Source organism: Lissotriton vulgaris, chromosome 11 (genome assembly GCF_964263255.1).
Source record: "Lissotriton vulgaris chromosome 11, aLisVul1.2, whole genome shotgun sequence".
Lineage (NCBI taxonomy): Eukaryota > Metazoa > Chordata > Amphibia > Caudata > Salamandridae > Lissotriton > Lissotriton vulgaris.
In genome coordinates this window covers 137,254,955-137,279,862 of record NC_141699.1, presented here as the reverse complement: position 1 = coordinate 137,279,862, position 24,908 = coordinate 137,254,955, and the positions used below count along the sequence as shown (strand labels likewise).

The 24,908-nt window shown below is 51.1% G+C and overlaps 1 protein-coding gene across 1 annotated transcript in view; it reads right to left on the bottom strand.

Moving 5' to 3' along the window:
* Window positions 1-24,908, bottom strand: part of SBNO1 (strawberry notch homolog 1) — a 946,695-nt gene that overhangs the window by 186,022 nt on the left and 735,765 nt on the right. Inside the window, exon 23 of the mRNA XM_086942451.1 lies at window positions 6,028-6,120. Coding sequence (XP_086798577.1) covers window positions 6,028-6,120 — 93 coding nt within the window. The remainder of the gene's footprint in view (window positions 1-6,027; window positions 6,121-24,908) is intronic.

The window sequence follows — 24,908 nt, the reverse complement described above, 5'->3', positions numbered from 1 at the left end:
ACATTCTGATTAGCTCGGGATACCAGTATCTTCGTGCCCAGTCCGGAGCCACAAGGACAACTTGGGCCCGGTCGCGTCTGATCTACAGCACTCTGGGCAGAAGTGGTATAGGCGGAAAGGCAGCTCCACTCACAAAGAAAAGCATCTCCGAGCGAGTGCTGCCTTGAAAATTCCAACGTGCAGAACTGATGACATTGCGTGTTCTCTTCTGTGGCGAATAGATCTAACCAAGGCTCTCCCCACTGTTGAAAAAGGCCTTGCGCCACGTCCGAGTTCAGACGCCATTTGTGATCCATCATGCACCGACGGCTGAGTTCGTCCGCCCTGGCGTTCAGGAAACCTGCCAGGTGTTGAACCACCAGGGTCACGCCCTGATGTTCCAGCCACTGCCAGAGGCGCAGAGCCTCATGGCATAGGGTCCACGATCCCACCCCGCCCTGTTTGTTGCAGTACCACATGGCGGTGGTGTTGTCCATGAACACCTGCACTACACTCCCCCGGACAGAGGGGAGGAATGCCTTCAGTGCAACCCGGATCGCCTGCAGCTTCAGAAGGTTGATGTGGAGGCCTCTGATCTCCGCCTCTCCCATGTGGCCTCCCCGAGCCCTGGAGGGACGTGTCCGTCACAACTACGTGCTCCGGTTGGGGTAAGGAAAGGGATCTGCCGCTGACCCAATCGCGGTCCGTGAGCCACCACTGCAACTGTCTTGCAGTGCCCTCTGAGATCAAGACCTGGTCGAACAAGTTGCCCTGATGCTGGGCCCACTGAAACTTCAGGTCCACTGCAGAGCCCGCATCCGCCACCTGGCATGATGTACCAGAAGGATGCAGAAGGCCATCAGCCCCAGAAGCCGCAGCGTCAACCTGACCGAGACCCGGGATAACGGCTGAAAGATCGGAATCAGAGCTTGAATATCCAGAACCCGCTGTTCGGGAGGATAAACCCGAAACTGCACAGAGTCTAGAACCACTCTGATGAAGAGGAGCTTCTGAGAGGGATACAGGTGTGACTTCGGCACATTGATGGAGAACCCCAGCAGGTGCAGGAGGTCGGCCGTAGTCTGGAGGTGGTTGACGACTGTCTCGGTCGAGCCCGCCTTCAACAACCAGTCGTCGAGGTAGGGGAAGACTGAAGCCCCTAACCTGCGCAGATGAGCTGCGACCACCGCCATCACTTTCGTGAACACCAGTGGGGCGCTGGTAAGGCCGAAGGGGAGCACAGTAAACTGAAAGTGCTCGTGGCCTACCGTAAACGTCAGGTAAAGCCGGTGGGCCGGCAGGACGGGGATATGAAAATAAGCGTCCTTCAAGTCCAACGCTACCATCCAGTCTCCTGGGTCCAGGGCAGCTAAGACCTGAGCCAGTGTCAGCATCTTTAACTTCTCCTTCCGGAGGAAGCCCTTGACGTTCCGCAGGTCCAAGGTAGGACCTAGGCCCCCTTTGCCCTTATTGGGTACCATAAAGTAGTGGGAGTAACAACCACACCCTACTTTTGGCCCAGGAACGCGCTCGAATGCCCCCTTAGCCAAGAGGGCCATAACTTCCTCTTGGAGAAGTTTCAAGTGATCCTCCGACATGGGGTGGTACTGTGGTGGCATGGCTGGAGGGGTCGCTTCGAAGGGGAGGGAGTAGCCCCTTCGGACGATTTGCCGCACCCACTTGTCTGATGTGACAGTGCGCCAGTGGAGGTGGTGATGGCAAACCTTGCCCCCCACTGGCGTCACATGGGCCTGAAAGCTTGGACTAGGAGGGTTTTGAGGCAGATGCTGCAGGGGCAGGTGTGGACTGGCCTCGCCGTTGTCCCCGACCGCCGCCACAGCGGTTTCCAAGTCCGGCACCGCGCTGGATGGTAGTCTGCGGCCCGTGGCTGGCAGGACGTGTTGGGGCGCCCCTTCCTTGGCCACGAAAGGAGCGAAAGGCAGCAGTTTGCTGGCGCGGGGCCAAGAGGCCCAAGGACTTGGCCGTAGCCCTGGAGTCCTTAAAGCGCGTGTCATGCCCCGAGGTCCGAATCGAGGTACCTGGTGTTCCTTTGAACGCTGGTGGCCTTGGTTTCTATTTAAGGCACACCGATTCACCAGAACACCGCTTTGCGTTCTAGCGTTTGGCTCACTTCCTGTTCTTCCGTCCCTGTGGCTTTTGCCTGACTTCCGGTTTTGTTTGTGGTGTTTCCAGCCCTGAGCGTTCCATCCTTCGTGCCGGTGTTCTGCTCCACCGTTTCCCATACAATCTCTGGCGGTTCTAAATTACCACGTTTGGTTTGGGGCACTTAGTGATTCCTTCGAGGTTTCCTTAGAACACATTTGCTGTAATTCGTGTTCGTTCGCATCATTTCTTTTTTCCCCTATCCTGGTGCTCCGCCCGGCGGCCGGGTCTTACCCCGTCGCCCGGCCGGGTGCTGCTTTCTCCACACTCCCCTATCCTGGTACTCCGCCCGGCGGATGGGTCTTTCCCCGTCGCCCGGCCGGGTGCTGCTTGCTGCACATTTGTATCAGGTTCACTGGCCGGAGTTGTCTCCCGTTGGGTGAACCACCCTCTTCAGCCTTCCCTTTGGCAGTTTGCTATAATCCTTCCCATGGGGCACTTGCGTGGACCAGTGTTTGGTGTGTTGTGCTTTTCAGCTACCAGAATCACGGTAACAGCGCATAGCGCTGCCTCTTATATTCTTGTTTGTGGTTATTGATGGATGTAACAAGGTTGTGACACTTTTGGCAGATTACACTTTGTACATACGTCAGACGAAAGACTCATGCAAGCACATTATAACTTGGAATAGGGTGAGGTACAAGCCAAGCATTCCTCAAATTCGCGTGGTGAGATTTTCAGAATATCTTCTTATACATACTAACATAAGCTTGGGGTAGAATGTTATAATCTATGTCTTTTTATTGCACAGGGAGTCAACACCAGAATTACCCACCATTGGTATTCCAAAGCTCTGACTATTACTGTGGTAGGTGACACATATGTATTGGAGATATACACAAGCTTGTAGTAGATTATAGATTGTAACCTTATTCTTCCCTTACAGCCTGCCTCCTCATCCAGAATCCACGCTGAGGTGCCACATTTAGGATCTGCTATCTTCTTCCCCAACCTTTCCTTGTTTTGTCTCCCTGTTTTCCCCTGGTGTGCCATCCGATACTCAAGTCTGATAGAGTCGGAGGGCCGTAGGGGACAACTGAGGACTACTCTCCAAGTTCCCGACGCTCCTGCGGAACAAGCCTGAAACCATTACAGCGCTCAAGCGCATGGTCTGCCTTGTCGCCAAAGAGGAGACGGCCATCAAACGGCATGTCCATAAGGGTGTTTTGAACATCAGCCGAAAAGTTGGCGGACCTCAAACAGGCGTGGCGACGAATCGCCACCGTCGTTGCCATCGCTCTGCCCAGTGAGTCCGTGGTATCCAGCCCACACCGGATGGAATACCGTGCCGCATCTTGACCCTCCGCAAGGGTTTGGGCGAGTTTAGTCCGGACCTCCTCCGGACATTTTGGCAGCACGTCCGTGACCGTGTCCCACAGAGAGTGGGAGTAACGGCCCAAGAGGCACGCGGTGTTGACTGACCGCAACTCCAAACTCAGGGAGGAGAATACCTTTTTCCCGTATTGCTCGTACCTCTTGGATTCCAGATCGGGGGGAGCCGTCGGGAATGCGGTCTGGGAGTTAGAGGCCTGGATGACCAGGCTCTCGGGGGTGGGGTGGGTGAACAGGAAGCAAGGGTCGCCCGCAGCCGGGCAGTGGCGTATGGCCAAGTTCCTATCTACAGGCGGGCCTGTAGAGGGCTTGGACCAAGTGCCCAGAAGAATGTCTGACAAGGCCTCATTAAACGGCAGCAGAGGCTCAGCCGAGCTTGCCTGCGGTTTAAGGACCTCCGTGAGGAGGTTAGTCCTCACGGCCGCGACGGGGAGCTCAAGGCCCAAGGCCTTGGCAGCCCACGTCAGCACCACACTACAGGCAGCCCCTCCTCCGTAGCCACGGTAGGAGGGGAGACAAAACCAGTGTCGGGCGAAGTGTCCAGACCACTGGCATCCCCATGCTCACCTGTCCAGTCCTGAGAAGACTGGCACTCACGTGCCAGAGGGTCCTCGGACCCCTCCTAATCCTCGCCAACCATCTCCTGATACTCAGGGCCAAAGGATGGGGCTGGGTCATAGAAATAGAAATATCCAAGCAGCGTCGAATACGGCGCCGCTCCGACGCCGGACCCGAATCGAGGGTAGGACCAGGGACGACGTTGTCCTGGGACGGCGCCGGAGGCGACACCCTGGGGGCCGGCGACGACCCGGATCCGGATCAGGCAGGACCTGGCGGCATCTGGACCGAAGTCGCCGATGGCGCGGGGCCGTAGCACCAGACTACGCCTGGGCCAAAATCACCCGGCCCGCATGGGGATCCAGTCGGAGCTGCTTTGCCCAAAGGCGCCGCGGAACCAGACTGAGGAGTGAGTGACCTCATGGCCGTGAGGAACGCCTCGATCTCCTCCGGCGTCACGTTCTGCCCAGGGACCGGTGGGTATGGAGCAGGCCCCGACACCTGCGGCTCCGGCAGAGCCGCGGCGGTGGTATCGCCAGAACGCCCGGCCGCGTCGGGGGGAGTCAGAAGAGCGATAACGCCTCTTCGACTTCTTGTGCCTCTTACCCGAGTACTTCGAGCCCGAAGACTAAAGACGACTCCCGGAGCTGTGATGACTCCGACCCCGTGACCGGTCCCTCGACCTACTTGCGGACCGAGACCTCAAGCGGCGCGGGGCCGACTGCCGGAGCTCGAGTCGCTTGCGGGACTGCTCCCGTCTAGCTTTGGACGTCAGGGCCCGGCAGTTGGAGCAGGACTTGTCGTCGTGGTCAGGGGCCAGAGTGAAGGCACTGGCGATGGGGGTTGGTAACAGACATCAGTCAGTTGCAGTCGACGCAGGGTTTGAACCTGGGCATCCCTACCGGCACCGTCTGAGTCTATAGACTTCGAAAAATGATCAAAAAGGATCGAAAAAGTTAGTCAAATATTGACTTAGGGTACAACTTTTTCCGGATCTGCGCTTGCTGGCGCGGAAAAAAGAAGAACTGACGTCAGCGCGCAAGGGTGCTTGGTGAGCAAAATAACGATGGGTTAAACCCAGATCTGTGACTGGGGGTGAATGTTTTGCCATTGTGCAACATTCTGTCCATCATCTTGTTTGTTTTGCTGTTCACCTTATGTGGGAAGGGTATGCCCAGACGTGGGTCCCGTGCTCACTATGCCACTGGAGTCAGGCTATCCTAGCTGAAGATGGCTGATAGCCAGAAACCGGTCCTAGGATGCTTGATTCCTGTCCAGGGAAGACATGGCTTGGCAGTTCGGGCTGGACTGTTCCCATGAGGCACAGGGTCAAGGCTGATTTGCATATGGCCATGTCTGAACTGGGGTGGCTTGGTGAGCAAAATAACTATGGATTAAACCCAGATCTGTGACTGGGGGTGAATGTTTTGCCATTGTGCAACATTCCGTCCATCATCTTGTGTGTTTCGATCCCAGGAACAAACAGGTATGAAGTCCTACCTTTCTTTGACTGAATGGTCAATGAGAGAGCCTGGTAAATGATTGGCAGAGCAGTGCAGAGAGACCATTCCAAGATGGCTGTTCCTGTGACAGAGGTATTAAGTCCCACCTTTCTTTCAGTGAAAGGTCCTCCTTTACTTTCTGTAACTCTTTAGCGGAGGAATAGCTAGACTTAGGTTTGCTTTTTTAAATGAGCTGGACACTCCTCTATCTTGTAACAATGGTCTTTAAAGGGCTAGAAGGAGAGTCCTGTGTTTAATTTTGAGAGGCTGGTCGAACCATCATCCCTCTACAGGCACATGGAACAGGGCTGGAGTGATGTATTCTGAAATGGAGTGATGACTAATAGCACATATAACAGTTCATGTAAATCCTAAAGCGCCTGTATATAAACCCGCCAGCCGAACTGGGATCAATTTCAAGCCCCTGAGTGTTAAAACAAAGGACTAAATGTAAAAATATTTTAAAGAGAAAAAAGACAAGAACACCACTTACCTGAAGGGACAAATAAAATCCATCATCTGGGCCAGTCTGATCAGCCCAAATTTTAGTTGCATCTTCCCAAGACATGCCTCGCTCCACACTTATCTACAAAACATAAAATAAATAGTCACTTTAAAACATATACATATGTATACATATTTTTTCTCTGTAGAATGTTTTAAGTATTAGGAGGTCAAATTAGCAAATACTAACATGGAGATGAAAATGGTTTTCTGTAGATACCGCACTAAAAGAATAAAAAGAAAAAACAATCCTCGCCTTAAACAATGATCCTTCACCATGTATTTGGTGCCAACACACTACCTGTTATCATTCCAGACATCACAGTGGCCAAGTTGACCAGATTCGGAGTATACAACTGCCTCCCCCATGGAACTCAATTATGGCCATTTCACTATCACAGCTTGAATCTCACATTTTCCGGTCCAGCTAATTCACCACAATTATCAATAAACAATAAGCATACTGACCACAATAGGCTATTTTCAAGACTTATGATGTTCAAGTTTTTTAACTTTGCACTCTTCTCACTTTTTTCAGTTTCTTCACATTTTATTTACGTTAGCTTTTTCTCTTTTTCGTAATTCTTCACATTTTCTACCTATCAGAAAAACACAACTGTTCATGGGTGCTTTATATAAGAGTGCCTATTCGAACTTCTAATTTGGGCACTAGTTGCATAATAAATCGTTTGAAACATAGTTGGGCTACAGCTGGCTTGTGAAGGATTCACAATCTTCACAATGTTTTTCATCTTTTTTAGAAAAAAAAAAGCAGAGATCGTATACCAAACATATGAAATATATTTGATATAATATTGAATGTTGGTATGTACATCTTTTTAAACAGCCTTGAAGAAGTCGCTTTTACAATAAAACACGTGTCGGCTGTCATCTTCTTCAACACCACTTCCGACGTGTCAACATATTTAAAATCATTTTTTGGATTTTTACTTGTTTTAAGTTTGAAAGATCATTGTTGATATACAAAATGATGCTATGAATTTATTATTAAAATATACTGACAACAAAGTCATCAGTGAAACTTATTAGTGGCTGAGCTTTGTAACTAAATAATTGCTAAGTTGACCAGAATCGGAGTATACCATTGCCTGCCCCATGGGACTCAATTATTGCCATTTCACTATCACAGCTTGAATCTCACATTTTCCAGACCAGCTAATTCACCACAATTATCAATAAAGCAATGAGCATACTACTGGACACAAAAGGCCACCACATTGCCAACTTTAAATCAGTACATATGAAAGGTGAATAGCCGAAGGACAAACCTACTAGAACACACTAAGGATTTGAGAAATCCCTAAAAACATCTCCTTTAACCCTGCCCATGAGAAAATTTCACAATCATCAAGGTGCAATTCCTATTGCATCAATATGAGACCTCTATGCTGTACCGGGCTTCAAGATGCAACTGGAGACATCCTGCTCGTCTAACTCCCTAGTCAAATATTGACCGATCATCCTCGCACCCTACCAGATTTTATGTACAGTACAACATTGTTGCATAGCTAGATAGGGTTATATGTACCAATTATCTCTGGTCAAGTTGTTCAGTTACATTTATTTTTTTAAACCTCAAATTTAAAGCTTTAACAGTTAGAGTAAATGCCACTTTAAAATATCACATTCTAAACTGCAAATAAGAAACAAGTTACTTACCTGTACACTGTGGTTCTCCAGTACTGATAACTTTTATAGATTCACATGCTTGAATCTTTCTCGTTATAGTGGTAGGAGTCCCACAGTAACAGTAAAATAGCAGTATTAAAACTTCAACATTGAAATGCCCGTAGGAATTTACTAGCTTTTAGCAACCTATCTCCATTGTTATAAAACATCCAAACTCCAGCCAAGAGCGTAAACCATAGTCTCCTTCCTCTGCGTGGTCACCATACCTCAGATTTGAGCACAAGTGCCGCAAGGTAATAAGAGAGGTATGGAAGGTGAACCTGAAAGGGGAGGAGGGAGGGTAGCATGTCAATCTATAAAAAGATTAATACTGGAGAACTACATTGTACAAGTAACTTGTTTCTTCTCCAGTATCGTATCTTTTATAGGTTCACATGCTTGAATCATAATAGCAAGCAGTATCAAAGGGTCAGAGGCGGTGGGTGTGAGAAGTTGGCCAGATATGCAGCGTTCGCTATTCTAGCGACCACTATGCATCGGTCCAAACGACCCTTATGGTGATTGGTTGTAAGTCAACCTTAGACCAGCTATCCTAGTAGCGTGGATACGAGCAGTCTTCGGGCTAAACTCTAGAGGGCGTGTTAAGCCAGCTGTTATACCATCACATACCCCTTGAACACCAAGTGAAAGGACACCACACAAGTGTTATGAAAATAAACAGTATATTTATTAAGAATCACAACAGCCCTGGACTCTTTATGAGGACAGGGTACTAAGCACAGAACAAAAGCTCTTAGAAAATACTTCAAGTGCACAATTAAAACAAGTGCCCGAGGGCACGGGAAGTCTAGTGGTCTCGGGCGGACCCGATAAGGCAAGTCGGAAGCGAGGGACTCGGGACCCTTAAGTAAGGAGGCTATGCGGGCACCGGAATGCCGAAGTTACCTAGCCACGAGGGCTGCGGCTGCACAAGTCTTACAGGCGTCGGGGTCTTCGCTGACGAGCCAGGAGCCGGAAGAAAAGGAGTTGCTGGCCGGCGACCAGTGATGAATAGTTCGTAGAGATCCAAGCCTGGATCAGAAATCGTTGATACCTGAAAGCAGAGGGGACCAAGTTCGTACTACTAGCCAGTAGTCAGAGGGTACCAGGAAGGCACCGGATGGCCGTCACCTCGACTAGGTGAGTGGGCGACGCTAGGCTCTGCAGTCTCACGGACCAGGAGGCGTTGTCGCCGACCAGGATGGAGGTGCGAGCTGTCCCACGAAGATTGATGGTGTCGGCGTCGCTGGGCCCAGGATTGGGACAACAAGCCTTGGCAGATTTCAGGGCCACGTGGTGGGCCTAAAATGGCGTCTTGAGTGGACCAGGAGGGTCCGGGGTGCTTCTCTCAAAGAAGGAAGCAAAGGCCAGTCTGGAGCAACCAGACCAGCAGCGTTGGTTGTCGGATGTCGTCAAGGAAGGGCACAAGCCAGCGGCTAGTGACCAGACAACGTGCTGAGCAGTGAGCAGAAGGGCCCCACGCAGATCGTGGAGATGCTGGGAGACTGCACTTCGGGGCTGGAGCTGCTCAGGGTCGGGGCTTCTCGGACCCCAGAGCACTCACCAGAGAATTGCTTCGATGGTCGTGCTGGTTAAGAAAGCGTGCAGGTTTTGATGATGGCCGGTCCCTCGAGGTCTCGTCGCACCCACAGATCTCAGCTGAGCTGATGACGTGGGTAGAGGTCAGAGGTGCCAGGGAAGCCGGTTCTCGTCGAGCTGGGCCGTCGGATCCTTGAGGAAGGACTTGCAGCAAACCGCAGAGTTCTTAGATGGTGCCTGCTGATGCAGGGTGACTACTCCTTAGTCACAAGGGAGAAATCTTGAGAAGAGTCTCGAAGTCCTTTCGTAGAAAGTATTCTTGATTCAAAGATGATCTGATTTGGAAGGGTCCCCGCTCCAGCCTTTATCCTAAAGAAAGTGGTGGGTACATGACTAGGTCCTGCCCTAAGGGTGGGACCAGGAAGGGGGGTAGTTACACCCCTCTCCCCCTGCTGGACTTTCCCCAGGTCAGGGGCTGCGCGCCCCTGGAACTCGTTCTAGCCGGCAGATGCAAAGTGAGCACCGGGGTGCCACTCCGCAGTCACCTTCTCGCAAAGCCCTACCTACCCAGAATACACAAACCCTGTCTGGGACGGTGCGAACACCGCCCTTGACAGGAAACCCTTTGTCCGAGCTCTCCTCGCTGGAAGGACTCCCAGCAGCAGGAGGTCAGACTTGTGTCTGTGGTGGCAGCGTCCATTTTGTGGAGCTGAGGCTTCAGTTAACTTTAACCGGGGTTCACAGTTACGTACATGTCGTGTCCCTCTAGAAGGGCGGAATGCTAACCTCATCGCCAGAATTGGTGAGGGGGCAGCATCCCGATTCGTATGACACCTTACTCGACATGTCTTGATAACGCAATACCGAAGTTACCGATATGATGCGCGTTATCATGGAACAGCCATTGGGTCTTGGTTTCGCAAGCTGCAACCGGGCTCGGCTCGTGCCAGAGCCCAATTCACACGGGTCCATGCACTCTGCCTTCAGGATTGTCAAGGCCTGCCATAGGAGTGACTGATAGGAACCCGGGTGTCCATTGTGAGGTTAGATATAGGGATACTATACCTAAAGCAACGAACGAGTACGCTACGTTGCCCCAGCTGTCGTGCAGCCAGTTGTGTCAGTTTTAGATGGCCATCCAGGGGTGGCATAATACATGCTTCAGCCCCTGGTAGGCCCTGGGTACACCGATGCCCTGAGTTACAGGGTCTGACAAGGTGGCCCAGTTCCAATTGGGTAATGCACCTAAGGCACACATACAATTTAGCGAGAGAACAGCTAGGCTGTGGGTCTGATTGGCAGGCCCACAGCCCGAGAAAGTCGTAAACCAGTGAAACAAAAGCAAAAAGTCCGGGTGATCATAGGATTGCAGACCCTACTCTCCTACATGACCCCCCCCCCCAAACGTTGGGACAATAAGCTAACCTTGACCAGGTGAGTCTTCTTGTTCTAAGTGGAAATACCTGGAGAGCCCATCTGCATTGCCATGATCAGTGCCAGGTCTATGCTCCACTGTGAAGTCCATCCCCTGTAGGGAAATGGACCACCTAAGCAGTTTGGGGTTTTCACCCTTCATCTGATTTAGCCATAGGAGGGGCTTATGGTCGGTCTGAATCTTGAAATGAGTGCCAAACAAGTATGGCCTCAGTTTCTTCAGGGCCCACACCACAGCGAAGGCCTCCCTCTCTATAGCTGACCAATTTTTCTCTCTGGGGGTCAGCCGTCTGCTTATGAAAGCAATGGGCTGGTCATTACCATCGAAATTCAGTTGAGATAGAACAGCTCCCACACCCAACTCAGAAGCATCTGTTTGGACAATGAATGGTTTGGAGTAGTCTGGACTCTTGAGGATAGGTGCCGTGCACATGGCCTGTTTTAGGTCATCGAATGCTTTTTGACAGCTCGCTGTCCACTGAACTTTTTTTGGCATTTTCTTACTCGTCAGTTCATTGAGCGGAGTCACAATCGATCCGTAATTCCTGACGAACTTCCGGTAGTAACCAGTCAGGCCCAAGAAAGCTCGAACCTGAGTCTGGGTGGTTGGAGGAGCCCAGTCCCTGATTGACTGTATCTTGCTCTCCAGTGGTTGAACTTGGCCTCCACCGACAAGGTGGCCCAAGTATACAACCTGTGTCTGCCCTATCTGGCACTTGGTAGCCTTGATAGTGAGACCTGCTGCTTGCAGAGCTCTAACACTTTCCGCAGGTGGACCAGGTGATCCTCCCAGGTGGAGCTAAAGACAGCGATATCGTCAAGATACGCCGCACAGAAGTCATCCAGCCCAGTGAGAACGTGATTCACCAACCGTTGGAAGGTGGCAGGTGCATTTTTCAAACCAAAGGGCATCACCACGAACTGATAATGCCCACCAGGGGTAAAAAAATGCTGTTTTGGGCTTAGCGTCCTCAGCTAACCTGATTTGCCAATACCCAGCTGTCAGGTCAAACGTGCTTAAGTAGTTGGCCGAAGCCAATCTATCGATAAGCTCGTCTGCCCTTGGTATTGGGTGGGCGTCAGTCTTAGTGACTGCATTGAGACCCCTGTAGTCTACGCAGAACCTCATCTCTTTCTTACCGCCCGGGGTGTGAGGTTTCGGCACTAGAACTACGGGACTAGCCCAGGGGCTGTCCGAGGGTTCAATGACTCCCAGCTCCAACATTTTCTGCACTTCACTCTTGATGCAGTCTCTAACGTGATCAGGCTGCCGGTAGATTTTACTCTTGACGGGCAAGCTGTCGCCAGTGTCGACCTCATGGGTGCACCAATTGGTCTGACTGGGTGTTAGAGAGAACATATGCCGGAAGGATTGAAGAACCTGTTTACAATCCTCCTGTTGATGTTCGGAGAGGCTGCCACAAAAGACAACACCATCTACCGATCCATCGTCAGGATTCTGAGTGAGCAGGTCGGGGAGAGGGTCACTCTCCTCCTCCTGTCCCTCATCTATGGCCATGAGCAAACTCATGTCCTTCCTGTAGACATATGCCTTGAGCCTGTTGACATGGAGCACCCTGTGGGGGCTCCTGGGAGTTCCCAGGTCTACCAGGTAGGTGACCTCTCCCTTTTTCTCCAGGATGGTGTAGGGCCCGGACCATTTGTCCTTGAGTGCTGCTGGGGCCACTGGCTCCAACACCCACACCTTCTGTCCGGGCTGGTAAACAGTCAAGACAGCCTTTTGGTCATGCCAAGCTTTCTGGAGTTCTTGGCTGGCCTTAAGGTTTTCTGATGCCTTCTCCATGTATTCGGCCATCCGCGAGCGGAGACCAAGCACATAGTCCACTATGTTGGTTGCAGGCTTTTTGAGAGGTCTCTCCCATCCTTCCTTCACCAAACACAGGGGTCCTCTTACAGGATGCCCGTACAAAAGTTCAAAAGGGCTGTAGCCAACCCCCTTCTGTGGGACTTCTCTGTAAGCGAATAAAAGGCAGGGGATCAGGACGTCCCATCTACGCCGAAGCTTTTCAGGTAGTCCATGAATCATCCCTTTCAGGGTCCTGTTGAATCTCTCAACAAGCCCATTGCATTGTGGATGATAGGGCGTAGTGAACTTGTAGTTGACACCACATTCCTTCCACATAGCAGTTAAGTAGCTCGACATAAAGTTTGCACCTCTGTCGGAGACGACCTCCTTAGGGAAGCCCAATCTGGAGAATACTCCAACTAGGGCTCTTGCCACAACAGGCGCTGTAGTGGTCCTAAGGGGAATAGCTTCAGGATACCTGGTGGCATGATCCACAACCACCAGTATAAACTTGTGCCCTGATGCTGTTGGTGGTTCCATGGGACCGACTATGTCAATCCCCACCCATTCAAAGGGCACCCCCACCACAGGCATTGGTATAAGGGGGGCCTTTGTCGTGCCACCTGACTTACCACTGGCTTGGCAGGTGAAACAGGAGCGGCAAAACTCCTTGGTATCTTCGTTCATGTGAGGCCAGTGAAAGTGTGAGACAAGCCTGTCCCACGTCTTCGTCTGGCCTAAGTGTCCTGCTAAGGGAATCTCGTGGGCCAAGGTAAGGAGGAAACAACGCTGAGACAAGGGGACGACCAGCCTCCTGGTCATGCCAGGCTTGGGGTCTCTTGCCTCAGTGTACAGGAGTCCATCTTCCCAGTATACCTTGTGGGTACCTGTGGCGTTCCCAGCAGCCTCAGCAGCAGCCTGCTGTCTGAGGGGTTCAAGAGAAGGGCAGGCTAACTGGTCCTTACCCAGGTCCTCTCGTGTGGGTCCCCCTGAGCCCAGAAACTCAACTTGATCAAGTTCGAGTTCTTTAGGTTCAGTTTCCCGCAATTCCTGGAGGTCAGCCTCCTCTGAGACCTGATCCTCGACCTGGGGCAAGGGGGAAGGCGAAGCCTTAACCCGACTGCTCTTCTTCTTGGGTGGTGTCTGGTCCGTTGTTCCAGGATCCAGCACCTGTTCAGTGGGGCATCGTCTGACCTGTGACCTGGTCACAGCAAACACGTGTGCTGGCAAGCCTAACATCTCCATGTGAGTCCGTTGCTCCACTTCTGACCATTGTGATGACTCCAAATCATTGCCCAACAAACAATCCACTGGGAGGTCTGAACTAACAACAACCTTTTTCTGGCCATTTACCCCTCCCCAGGAGAAAGCAACAATCGCCATACTATGACTGGTAGTGACGTTGCTGGCATTGGTCACCAGGAAATCTGTACCTGGCATGATCTGTCCAGGGTCCACAAAGTTAGGCGTCACCATGGTGACGCTGGCACAAGTGTCCCTATAGGCCTGAGCCATTCTTCCATTTATTAAAGGCGTCTGTCGGTATTTGCCCAAGGTATTGGGACTGACATCAGGGGATATATCCACATCCCCTGTACAGACAAGGACAGCCTGAGTGAGCGTGCCAACTAAGTTGTCATACCCCTCAGAACCCAAGGTTAACCCAACTAGTCCCTTGGGAGGCGCACTACTACTGCTGGTTGTACTAGGGGGCACAGGTGCCTTAGGGGCTGCAGTAGCAGGAGTCTGCCCTCCTTTCTTGGTGCACTCACTAAACCAGTGAGTTTTACTTTTACAGTATTGGCACCATCTTTTCGATTGGCCTTCTTGATTCTTCTTTTTCTGGGAAGCCTAACCCCCCCCCCCCCTCTTTGGGTTGTTGGGGACCTGTCGAAGACTTCTGGTCAGTTTGTTCCCCTTTCGAATCTTTACCCTTCTGGTCTGCTTTCTTCTGACCACCCTGGTTCTGGCCCTGGTTTTGCTTAACCCTTGTTCTGACCCATCTGTCTGCCTTCTTTCCCAATTCTTGGGGAGAGGTCAGATCCGAGTCGACAAGGTGCTGATGCAACAACTGGTTCTGACAATTGTTTAAAATCTGTTCTCGCATGATCAAATTATACAATCCTGTGTAATCAGTAACCTTACTGCCCAGCAACCAGCCCTCCAAAGCCTTAGTGGCACAATCAACGAAATCAGACCAGTCCTGAGACTGAGTTTTCTGGGTATCCCTGAACAGCAACCTGTACTGCTCAGTGGTTAGGCCGAACCCATCGATCAGTGTGTTCTTCAGGACCTGGTAATTGTTAGCATCCTCTACCCTTGTGGTGAGGAGCTTATCTCTACCTTTACCTTCAAAGGAGAGCCACAAGATAGCTGCCCACTGACTCTGGGGGATGCACTGTACAGTGCAGGCCCTCTCCAAAGCAGTAATCCATTTGTGGATGTCGTCCCCTTGCTTAAAGGGGGGCACTATCTTATTCAGGTGCTTAGTGTCTAAACTCCTGGGTTCCTGTGGGGGAATGCTGCCACCAGTGGGAGTTGTCCCACTCAACTCTTGCTCTCGAGCAAAGGCGAGTCTCTCTTTGGCTAGGGCAAGTTCTTCCCTTTCGATCCGCAGATTGACTTCCCGCTCCTTCGCTTCGTACACTCTCCTCTGAGGTGATGTCATCCCTCTTCGAGCAGAGCCTCGAGAGCCATTGGTTCGAACAGATCTGTTAGAGCCTCTTGACAGAGATCTAACTCGTCCGTTCCCAATGTTAAGCTGGCCTGAGAGAGGGCCCAGGGGTCTCCTAGTACAAATCTCGTGCCGGCTTACGTTGTCCTGAGTTAGCTGACTAACTATGACTGGACCTTTGTCTGCCACGTCCCCGGATGTCTCTGGTTCCTCGTCCTCCTCTTCGCCCTCGGCGGAGAGATGGATAAGGTCAGGGTCACCTCGGGTTCCCTCGAGGGGAGGCATATCCACTTCCGGATGAGAAGGGTCGGTGTTACCCGCCCTCCTGGCATCATAAGTCTCCAAGAGACCAATCAGAAACGGAATGGTAGGGTTGGCACCCTGTTTTAGCTTCCGAGATGTACAGATCTGTCGCATCTCGTGAAAGCTAAGCGCAGCATATCTGGAGGTGACCTGTGGAAGGTCGACTGACACGAGGGGAGACTCAGAGTTTCCGCCTTTGTCGGACATGCTGCTTCTAGTGTGGTGTAAGTGATGCACCTACCTACACTATGGGTTTACCTACTGATCCCTTGCTAAGAGTTGTAGCCAAGGTGTGCTAAGCCTTGAGGAGCTACAACAGCTGGTTCAGTAGAACTCAGAGTATTCTAAGCTAAGTTATATGTACCTGGAGTACTTATGCGATCTTTCACAAGATATTCTTAGGATACGCGTGGTAAAACAACAGCAAGCTCAAATCCCAACCGCTGCTCACCAACGTGAGAAGTTGGCCCGATATGCAGCGTTCGCTATTCTAGCGACCACTATGCATCGGTCCAAACGACCCTTATGGTGATTGGTTGTAAGTCAACCTTAGACCAGCTATCCTAGTAGCGTGGATACGAGCAGTCTTCGGGCTAAACTCTAGAGGGCGTGTTAAGCCAGCTGTTATACCATCACATACCCCTTGAACACCAAGTGAAAGGACACCACACAAGTGTTATGAAAATAAACAGTATATTTATTAAGAATCACAACAGCCCTGGACTCTTTATGAGGACAGGGTACTAAGCACAGAACAAAAGCTCTTAGAAAATACCTCAAGTGCACAATTAAAACAAGTGCCCGAGGGTACGGGAAGTCTAGTGGTCTTGGGCGGACCCGATAAGGCAAGTCGAAAGCGAGGGACTCGGGACCCTTAAGTAAGGAGGCTATGCGGGCACCGGAATGCCGAAGTTACCTAGCCACGAGGGCTGCGGCTGCACAAGTCTTACAGGGGTCGGGGTCTTCGCTGACGAGCCAGGAGCCGGAAGAAAAGGAGTTGCTGGCCGGCGGCCAGTGATGAATAGTTCGTAGAGATCCAAGCCTGGATCAGAAATCGTTGATACCTGAAAGCAGAGGGGACCAAGTTCGTACTACTAGCCAGTAGTCAGAGGGTACCAGGAAGGCACCGGATGGCCGTCACCTCGACTAGGTGAGTTGGCGACGCTAGGCTCTGCAGTCTCACGGACCAGGAGGCGTTGTCGGCGACCAGGATGGAGGTGCGAGCTGTCCCACGAAGATTGATGCTGTCGGCGTCGCTGGGCCCAGGATTGGGGCAACAAGCCTTGGCAGATTTCAGGGCCACGTGGTGGGCCTAAAATGGCGTCTTGAGTGGACCAGGAGGGTCTGGGGTGCTTCTCTCAAAGAAGGAAGCAAAGGCCAGTCTGGAGCAACCAGACCAGCAGCGTTGGTTGTCGGATGTCGTCAAGGAAGGGCACAAGCCAGCGGCTAGTGACCAGACAACGTGCTGAGCAGTGAGCAGAAGGGCCCCACGCAGATCGTGGAGATGCTGGGAGACTGCACTTCGGGGCTGGAGCTGCTCAGGGTCGGGGCTTCTCGGACCCCAGAGCACTCACCAGAGAATTGCTTCGATGGTCGTGCTGGTTAAGAAAGCGTGCAGGTTTTGATGATGGCCGGTCCCTCGAGGTCTCGTCGCACCCACAGATCTCAGCTGAGCTGACGACGTGGGTAGAGGTCAGAGGTGCCAGGGAAGCCGGTTCTCGTCGAGCTGGGCCGTCGGATCCTTGAGGAAGGACTTGCAGCAAACCGCAGAGTTCTTAGATGGTGCCTGCTGATGCAGGGTGACTACTCCTTAGTCACAAGGGAGAAATCTTGAGAAGAGTCTCGAAGTCCTTTCGTAGAAAGTATTCTTGATTCAAAGATGATCTGATTTGGAAGGGTCCCCGCTCCGGCCTTTATCCTAAAGAAAGGGGTGGGTACATGACTAGGTCCTGCCCTAAGGGTGGGACCAGGAAGGGGGGTAGTTACACCCCTCTCCCCCTGCTGGACTTTCCCCAGGTCAGGGGCTGCGCGCCCCTGGAACTGGTTCTAGCCGGCAGATGCGTAGTGAGCACCGAGGTGCCACTCCGCAGTCACCTTCTCGCAAAGCCCTACCTACCCAGAATACACAAACCCTGTCTGGGACGGTGCGAACACCGCCCTTGACAGGAAACCCTTTGTCCGAGCTCTCCTCGCTGGAAGGACTCCCAGCAGCAGGAGGTCAGACTTGTGTCTGTGGTGGCAGCGTCCATTTTGTGGAGCTGAGGCTTCAGTTAACTTTAACCGGGATTCACAGTTACGTACATGTCGTGTCCCTCTAGAAGGGCAGAATGCTAACCTCATCGCCAGAATTGGTGAGGGGGCAGCATCCCGATTCGTATGACACCTTACTCGACATGTCTTGATAACGCAATACCGAAGTTACCGATATGATACGCGTTATCATGGAACAGCCATTGGGTCTTGGTTCCGCAAGCTGCAACCGGGCTCGGCTCGTGCCAGAGCCCAATTCACACGGGTCCATGCACTCTGCCTTCAGGATTGTCAAGGTCTGCCATAGGAGTGACTGATAGGAACCCGGGTGTCCATTGTGAGGTTAGATATAGGGATACTATACCTAAAGCAACGAACGAGTACGCTACGTTGCCCCAGCTGTCGTGCAGCCAGTTGTGTCAGTTTTAGATGGCCATCCAGGGGTGGCATAATACATGCTTCAGCCCCTGGTAGGCCCTGGGTACACCGATGCCCTGAGTTACAGGGTCTGACAAGGTGGCCCAGTTCCAATTGGGTAATGCACCTAAGGCACACATACAATTTAGCGAGAGAACAGCTAGGCTGTGGGTCTGATTGGCAGGCCCACAGCCCGAGAAAGTCGTAAACCAGTGAAACAAAAGCAAAAAGTCCGGGTGATCATAGGATTGCAGACCCTACTCTCCTACAGTGGGTAAGGTGAACCATCCCACCATGCGAACCAGAAGGCATAATACGAATAATAATCATAAAGAGCATATAACATGAGCTCATAACAATGTGTATATATAAGGCAGTGAATTGTTTGCAAACACGTGACAGCAATGAGGTAACCCACTTGGGTTTAATTCTCCACAAATAATTCTCCCAGCATGCACCCGGAAATCGCGTAGGACTTTGTTTTCCGGATAGTAAAATACAGTAATTTTACATGATAAAGCCATCTCAGGAGACTTGTTAACATTATAATACTGTTTTGTGATTGCTATGCTATAGTAAAGGATTGAGTGCATGAGCTGTTTCGATGTTTAAACTAGATCGGATATACACTTAGATGAAGGAGAAAAAAATGTGTTTGCTTATATTTGTATATTAATTTGTACAATTTAAATACGCATTGCAAAAGTTTGCATCTAATTATGAAAATGAGAGGAAAAGTATTTCTTCTATGATGAAATGTTGCAAAAAACTTCCAGTCTTTCGTTTAACACACTTTTATGGTAGTCATGTCATGTGACATGCTGTGAGGACTTTATTTAAAAATGGCTGTTGCAAAGCGTTTGTTGTTGGTAAACAAGCCTGCTGGACAGGCGAAACGCGTCCTACAAGCTGACTTAATACATTAATTCTGGCCAGAACACGGCGTAGTCATCCCTTGTTTTCGAGGTGCTTGCAAATTTTAATGGACCTTGCTGGGATGGTCTGTTCAAGATGACACACCCTCTGTTCTGGAGCTGCGGCGGCTGTAAGCCGAGCCGGGAGGAGATATATATATATATATATATATATATATATATATAAATAATCGAAAATATTCAAAACTGATTAATGACTTATCATAACCACAGTTACCTATTTAAAAGAAAAAGACACCGAGATCATATCTTATGCAAATAGACATTGCAGAGCAGCTTGATAGACTGTCACATCTGCCTTCTGCCAGGCAGTAATGTTTTGTGAAGGTATGGACATTCGTCTATGTCGCTGACCTACAGATATCAGGCAAGGACACTCTGGCGAATAGAACGAAGAGCCTGCCACCTTGCGTGTTGAGCGCACAGAGAAGTGCCAAATGATCCTTCGTCGTGCAAACATTAGAAGATTACATGTGGGAAGGTTAGTCTCAAAGGGGACGGAGTAGCCCCTTTGGACTATTAGTAGAACTCACCTGTCCGAAGTGATGGATTGCCAATGGAGGAGGTGATGGCAGATCCGGTCTCCAACTGGCCGCCGATAGACCTGAAACATTGGACAAGAAGGTTTGGAAGCTGCATCAAAATGGGAAAGGGTGGACCGGCCAGCCCACTGGCTGCCTGACCCGTGAGGGCACTGGATCCCACGTCGGCGGCCAAGCAAAGGCTGGACAGTTTGCTTGACACTGGGGCTGGGCAGGATGTGTCTGAGTGCCCCTTCCGTAGCCACTAGGCAGACTGAGATGGATGTGAGGTCGCCGCACATCCCAAGGATCTGGACGTAGCTCCAGAATACTTCAAGCACTCAAGCGATGAGTCTGCCTGGTCATCAAAAAGGCGAGTGCAATCATAGGGCATGTCCATCAAAAAAGGCTGGACATCCTTTGAGAAGCCGGAAGTCCTCAAACAGGTGTAGCATCTAACAGCCACCGACATGGCAATCATTCTACCAAGTGGGTTGGTGGTATCCAGTCCACATTGTATGATTAATTTGGCTGCACCTCTTCCATCTGCCACTGCTTGAGAGAGAAAGGCCAGGGTTTCCTCCGGGCACTGAGACAGCATCTGCGCGACCATATTCCAATTAGTAGGGCAGTTTCGGTCCAAGAGGCATGCAGTATTCACTGACCACAATGCCAAGCTGGAGAAAAGAATATTTTCTTCCCAAGCTTGTCCAGCTTCTTGGATTCCCCATCTGGGGGAGCAGAAGGGAATGTACCTTTTGATGAAGAGGCTTGGACTACCAAGCTTTCAGGGGAGGGGTGTTTGGTCAAGAACGCTGGGTCGCCCAGAGCGGCATGGTTTTCGGCAGGCAATCGTCCTATCCAAAAGAGCCCCTATGTTGGGCTTGGACTAAGTGCCCAGAAGGAAGTCCGTGAGGGCTTTGACAACAAAAGAGGTTCAGAAGAGGAAGCCAGAGGCTGAAGCACCTCTGTCAGGAGGTTAGTCCTGACTGCCACTGTGGGGAGCTCGAGGCCCTCGGCTGTCCTCTTCACCACCCCAGCTAAGGTAGCTCCCTCCTCCGCAGCAATGGTAGGGGGAGCAGACAGTGTCAGGGGAAGTGCCCAGGCCAATGGCATCACCCAGGCCCATTCTCCAGTCCAGTTCCTCAAGCTGGTCAGTTAAAGGGTCCAGCGGCCCCTCCCAGTCCTCTTCCTCACCTTCTGGGCAAAAGGGAACGATAGGAATGAACACTGGGATGAAAGTCCCTGCCGGTGTCAGAATCAACCTTGGTTCGACTCTATGTCCACTTAGGGGATGGGGTCGGCACGGACTGGGGGGAAAGCCAATGCCGGGAGAGTTGTCATCTGGATCGATGTCAGGGAAGGTAGAGTGAGATCGACCGGTGTCGATCCAGGTCCAGGCCTAGGTCCACGGGGAACCACCTGAGTCGCAGTCCAAGGGCCCCCAACTGACTCTGTGGGGCCTAAAGGCATGACGGCAGAGCCGGGCTGCCCAAAAATGAGGTATAAGGCCTCATAGTCCTTCTGAATTTGGGCAGGAGACGCTCTGGCTCCTGGAAAGGTAAGGAGCGGTCCCTGTATCAGGCTCCGGAGACGGAGCCTTTGAGCAACTATGCTCAGGATCCCGAGTAGCTTTAGCCGACTGACGGGGAGAAGTTAAAGAATTCCTCTACTTCTTTGACAACTTGTGTTTCCATGACTTACCCAAAGTTCTCCTCAATGACTGAGTGCAAGGAGTGTGGGTTAAGCAAGACCTTTACCTCGAACAGGAGCGACAAGGAGCCGAGCGCCGGGCCTCCAACAGTTTTCAGGACCCCTCCCACGAAGCCTTCAGGTTCATGGCCCGGCACACTGATAACGACTTCGGGTCGTGGTCGCGCCCTTGCTACCGAAGGCACACGAGGTGCAGATCTGTCACGGACAGCCTCCGGCGGCAGGAACCGCAGGGCGTAAAGCCGATCCTTCGCTGGGACATCCTAGACAAACCAGCATCCATGACTCGAAAAAGACGCAGTCAATTTTTTTTTACCAAAAAGTGGCTAGGGATAGCTCTCTCCACTTCTGCGTTAGGCTGCAGCGGGACAAAAAAGAACTGACGTCAGTGCGCATATGCGGAGTCTATGTTGGTCCCACTTCGTCATCCAGGCACCACGACGCCGAATCGTCAGACGCCACCTAACGAGGTGCTGGGTTACCGCTGAAAAAAAATCTCCAGATCCAGACCGATGCCTGGGGCAAATTTTAAGGTAAGGAATCTACAACCAACTGCTTCAATCATATTTTTTTATCCCAAAGGAAAGCATTAGGCGTAAAAATGCACTATTGGTTAAGATTGCTAAAACTGTAAAAAGTCTATTCTGAAAAAGTACTTACATATTTACTAATTTCTTGGTTTCAAAATATATATAAAAATACATATTTTTCTAAATTATTGTGGATCTCCTTTTCGAGTGTGTGCCTCATTTATTGACTATGTGTGCAGCAAATGTCTAACACTCGACCACACAACCCTGCATCGAACACCTTGGGATTGCTCGAGCAAACCACTGTCCACTTATAAGGGATACCTGGACTCTTTACCACAGTGTACTTTTTTTGGTATACTGTATAAAGAGCCAGCTTCCTACAACTCGCAACTCTGTCTTGGGATCAGTCAGGCTCGTCTGCCAAACCTTCGATTAACCGTGGGAAGTTGAGGCTTTGAACAGTCAGGCTTCAACAAAAGAACGAATGTGAAGCATTTAAACAGCACCATAACAATTGGACAAGAACGAAACACGGCTAAAGAAATCTGACACCAATTTATAAATTAAAGCCAAGACAAGAGCAGTGGAGCAAGAAGGGACCGAGCTAGGAGGAGGAGGGTGCAGATGCCATGCTGTGCCAAGCCCGCGTGTTGAGGGAGGCCCAGCAGATCAGTGCAGAGAAGGACAAGGAGCTGAATGAGTTGAATCGAGCATGAGCAAGAGGTGATTAAAGGCGAGGTTCAGGAGATAGAAACATTTAAAGTAACAATAAATCATACATTTCCACTTCACTGTTAAGAAGCATTGACAAATTCAACAATTTTTACACTTAGAACACTTATCAAGAAAACTTTGCTCTAAGTTGAATGTGACCACTTCCAGTAACTTCAGGTTACCAATTCTGTCAGGGGGCATGTCAAGGGGACAAGCAAAGTCCCAAAGAACAGACAATTCTAAGAAGAAGCAGTCTCCAGTCCAGCTCCAGCTTTAATGGCAACTTACCATTGACTTCTAATGAGTGGTCCTGATGCAAGGGATAGAGGATGCTGAAGATGCTAAAGTATGCACAGGATGCTGTGTGGTAGACAGGGGACTTCTTGGGGCTACTCCTCGGTCCCCACTGCTGTTTGGATGACTTAAGCCACAGGGGATGATTGTAGGAGAGTAGGGTCTGCTTCCTATGGTCACCCCCACTTTTTGCTTTACTGGTTTTCGACTTAGATGTGGCTGTGGCTGTGGGCCTGCTAATCAGAGCCACAGCCCAGATGCACTCTCTCTAAATTCACCATGTACTCTAGGTACATCCACAATTGGGAATTGGTTCACCTTGTCAGCCCCTGTAGAAGTGTACCATAGGTACTCCGGGCATAGGTGTAACCAAGGTATACCAGGGGCTGCAGCATGTATTATGCCACCTCTGGCTGGCCACTCAAACAGACACAACTGGCTGATCACTCAGCTGGGGCAAGGTCGAGTAACCACCCCTTGCTTAGGTGTAGTATTCCTATACCTACTTACAAATAGACACATAGTAACCTATAAGTCACTCCTATAGCAGGCCTTAATAATCCTTGAAGGCAGAGTGCTTGGTTATGTGTGAGATGGTGCTCTAGCATGAGCTGAGCCTGTCTGCAGCTTTCAGAACCATGTCCTTATAGCTGTTCTATGATATTGCCATACCATATACTCTTAAGTGCATTATAATCCTCGCGGTTAATGCTAACTTTGGTTTGGCTTTATCAAAACATGTCGTGTAAGGTGTCATACACTTTGGAATACTACCCCCTCGCCAATTCTGGCGACGGGGGTAGCATTCCACCCTTCTAGAGGGAGAAGACATGTTAGTTCTGACTATCCCAGTTAAAGTTAACCAGAGCCCCAGCATCACAAAATGGATGCTGCTGCCACAGACACAAGTCTGACCTCCTGCTGCTCGGAGTCCTTCCAGTCACGGAGGTTTGGACAATAGGTTTCATGCTTGGGGAGGTGCGAGCACACTAGGTGCTTCATGCATACCCCAGTTCAAACCGGTTGCTGGGGCACTCCAGCCCCAGCTCTGGCGCGAAACTGGACAAAGGAAAGGGGGTGTAACCACCCCCCTTCTTGGTCCAACCCATAGGAGGGACCTAGTGAGCAAACCAGCCCCCTTTAGTTGTATAAAGGTAGGAGCTGACCCAGGAGAAATTAGATTAATCCTGGAATCGACTGAAGACTAAACTCTGGACCCTTCGACATTCATCCAAGCTGAAGACTGAGGAATCTCCCTTGTGGCCAAGGAGTGACCACCCTGGGAAACCAGGCACCATCCAGCAACTAGACGGCTTGCTTTGTCCCCGTTCCCGCCGGAACCCGAGCACAGAGCCTGACAAGACCTTGACTCCTGGATCCCTCTGACCCCACTGCACGACTCCAGCACAGCTGTGTAGTAAGTAAGTAACTTGAAAAGTCGACAACTTGCTAACAGCGCAGCTCCTGAGGCCTCCTCGAAGCTGTGCCCTGGGGACTGAGACACCCGACCCCCAGCTCCACATGCACCGAAGACCAGCCCTCCACACTCCACGAGATCTGCGTGGGGCCCTTCTGCCTGTGTTCTGCTCGACGCGTTGTCCGGTTGCTGGCCCGTTGGCTAGTAGCCCCTGGCGACGATCCTTTTTGAAACTCCACTGCTGGTCTGGTTGCTCCAGACTGGCACTTGCTTCCCTGAAAAGGTGAAGTACCTCAGACCCTCCTGGTCTGCACCAGAAGCTCCTTGTGTATCCTGCGTGGGTTGCCTTTGCTTAGGCTTGTTGGCTCTGATCGTTAAGCCGACCCCTCCATCTGCGAGATCCTTCGTGGGACAGCTCCTCTCCAGCACCTGGTCATCCTCGACGCTCCTGGTCCGCGTGGCTGCAACGACAAGCTTCACCCCAGCACCTGATTGCTCCTCGACGATGTCTGGTTCCTTCCCTGGTTCCACCCGGTCACTGGCTAGTGACCTAGACTCTGTCCCCTCTGCTTTCAGGTCCTCTTCATCCTCGATCCACCCTTGGATCCACCCGGACATCTTCCTCCTGGT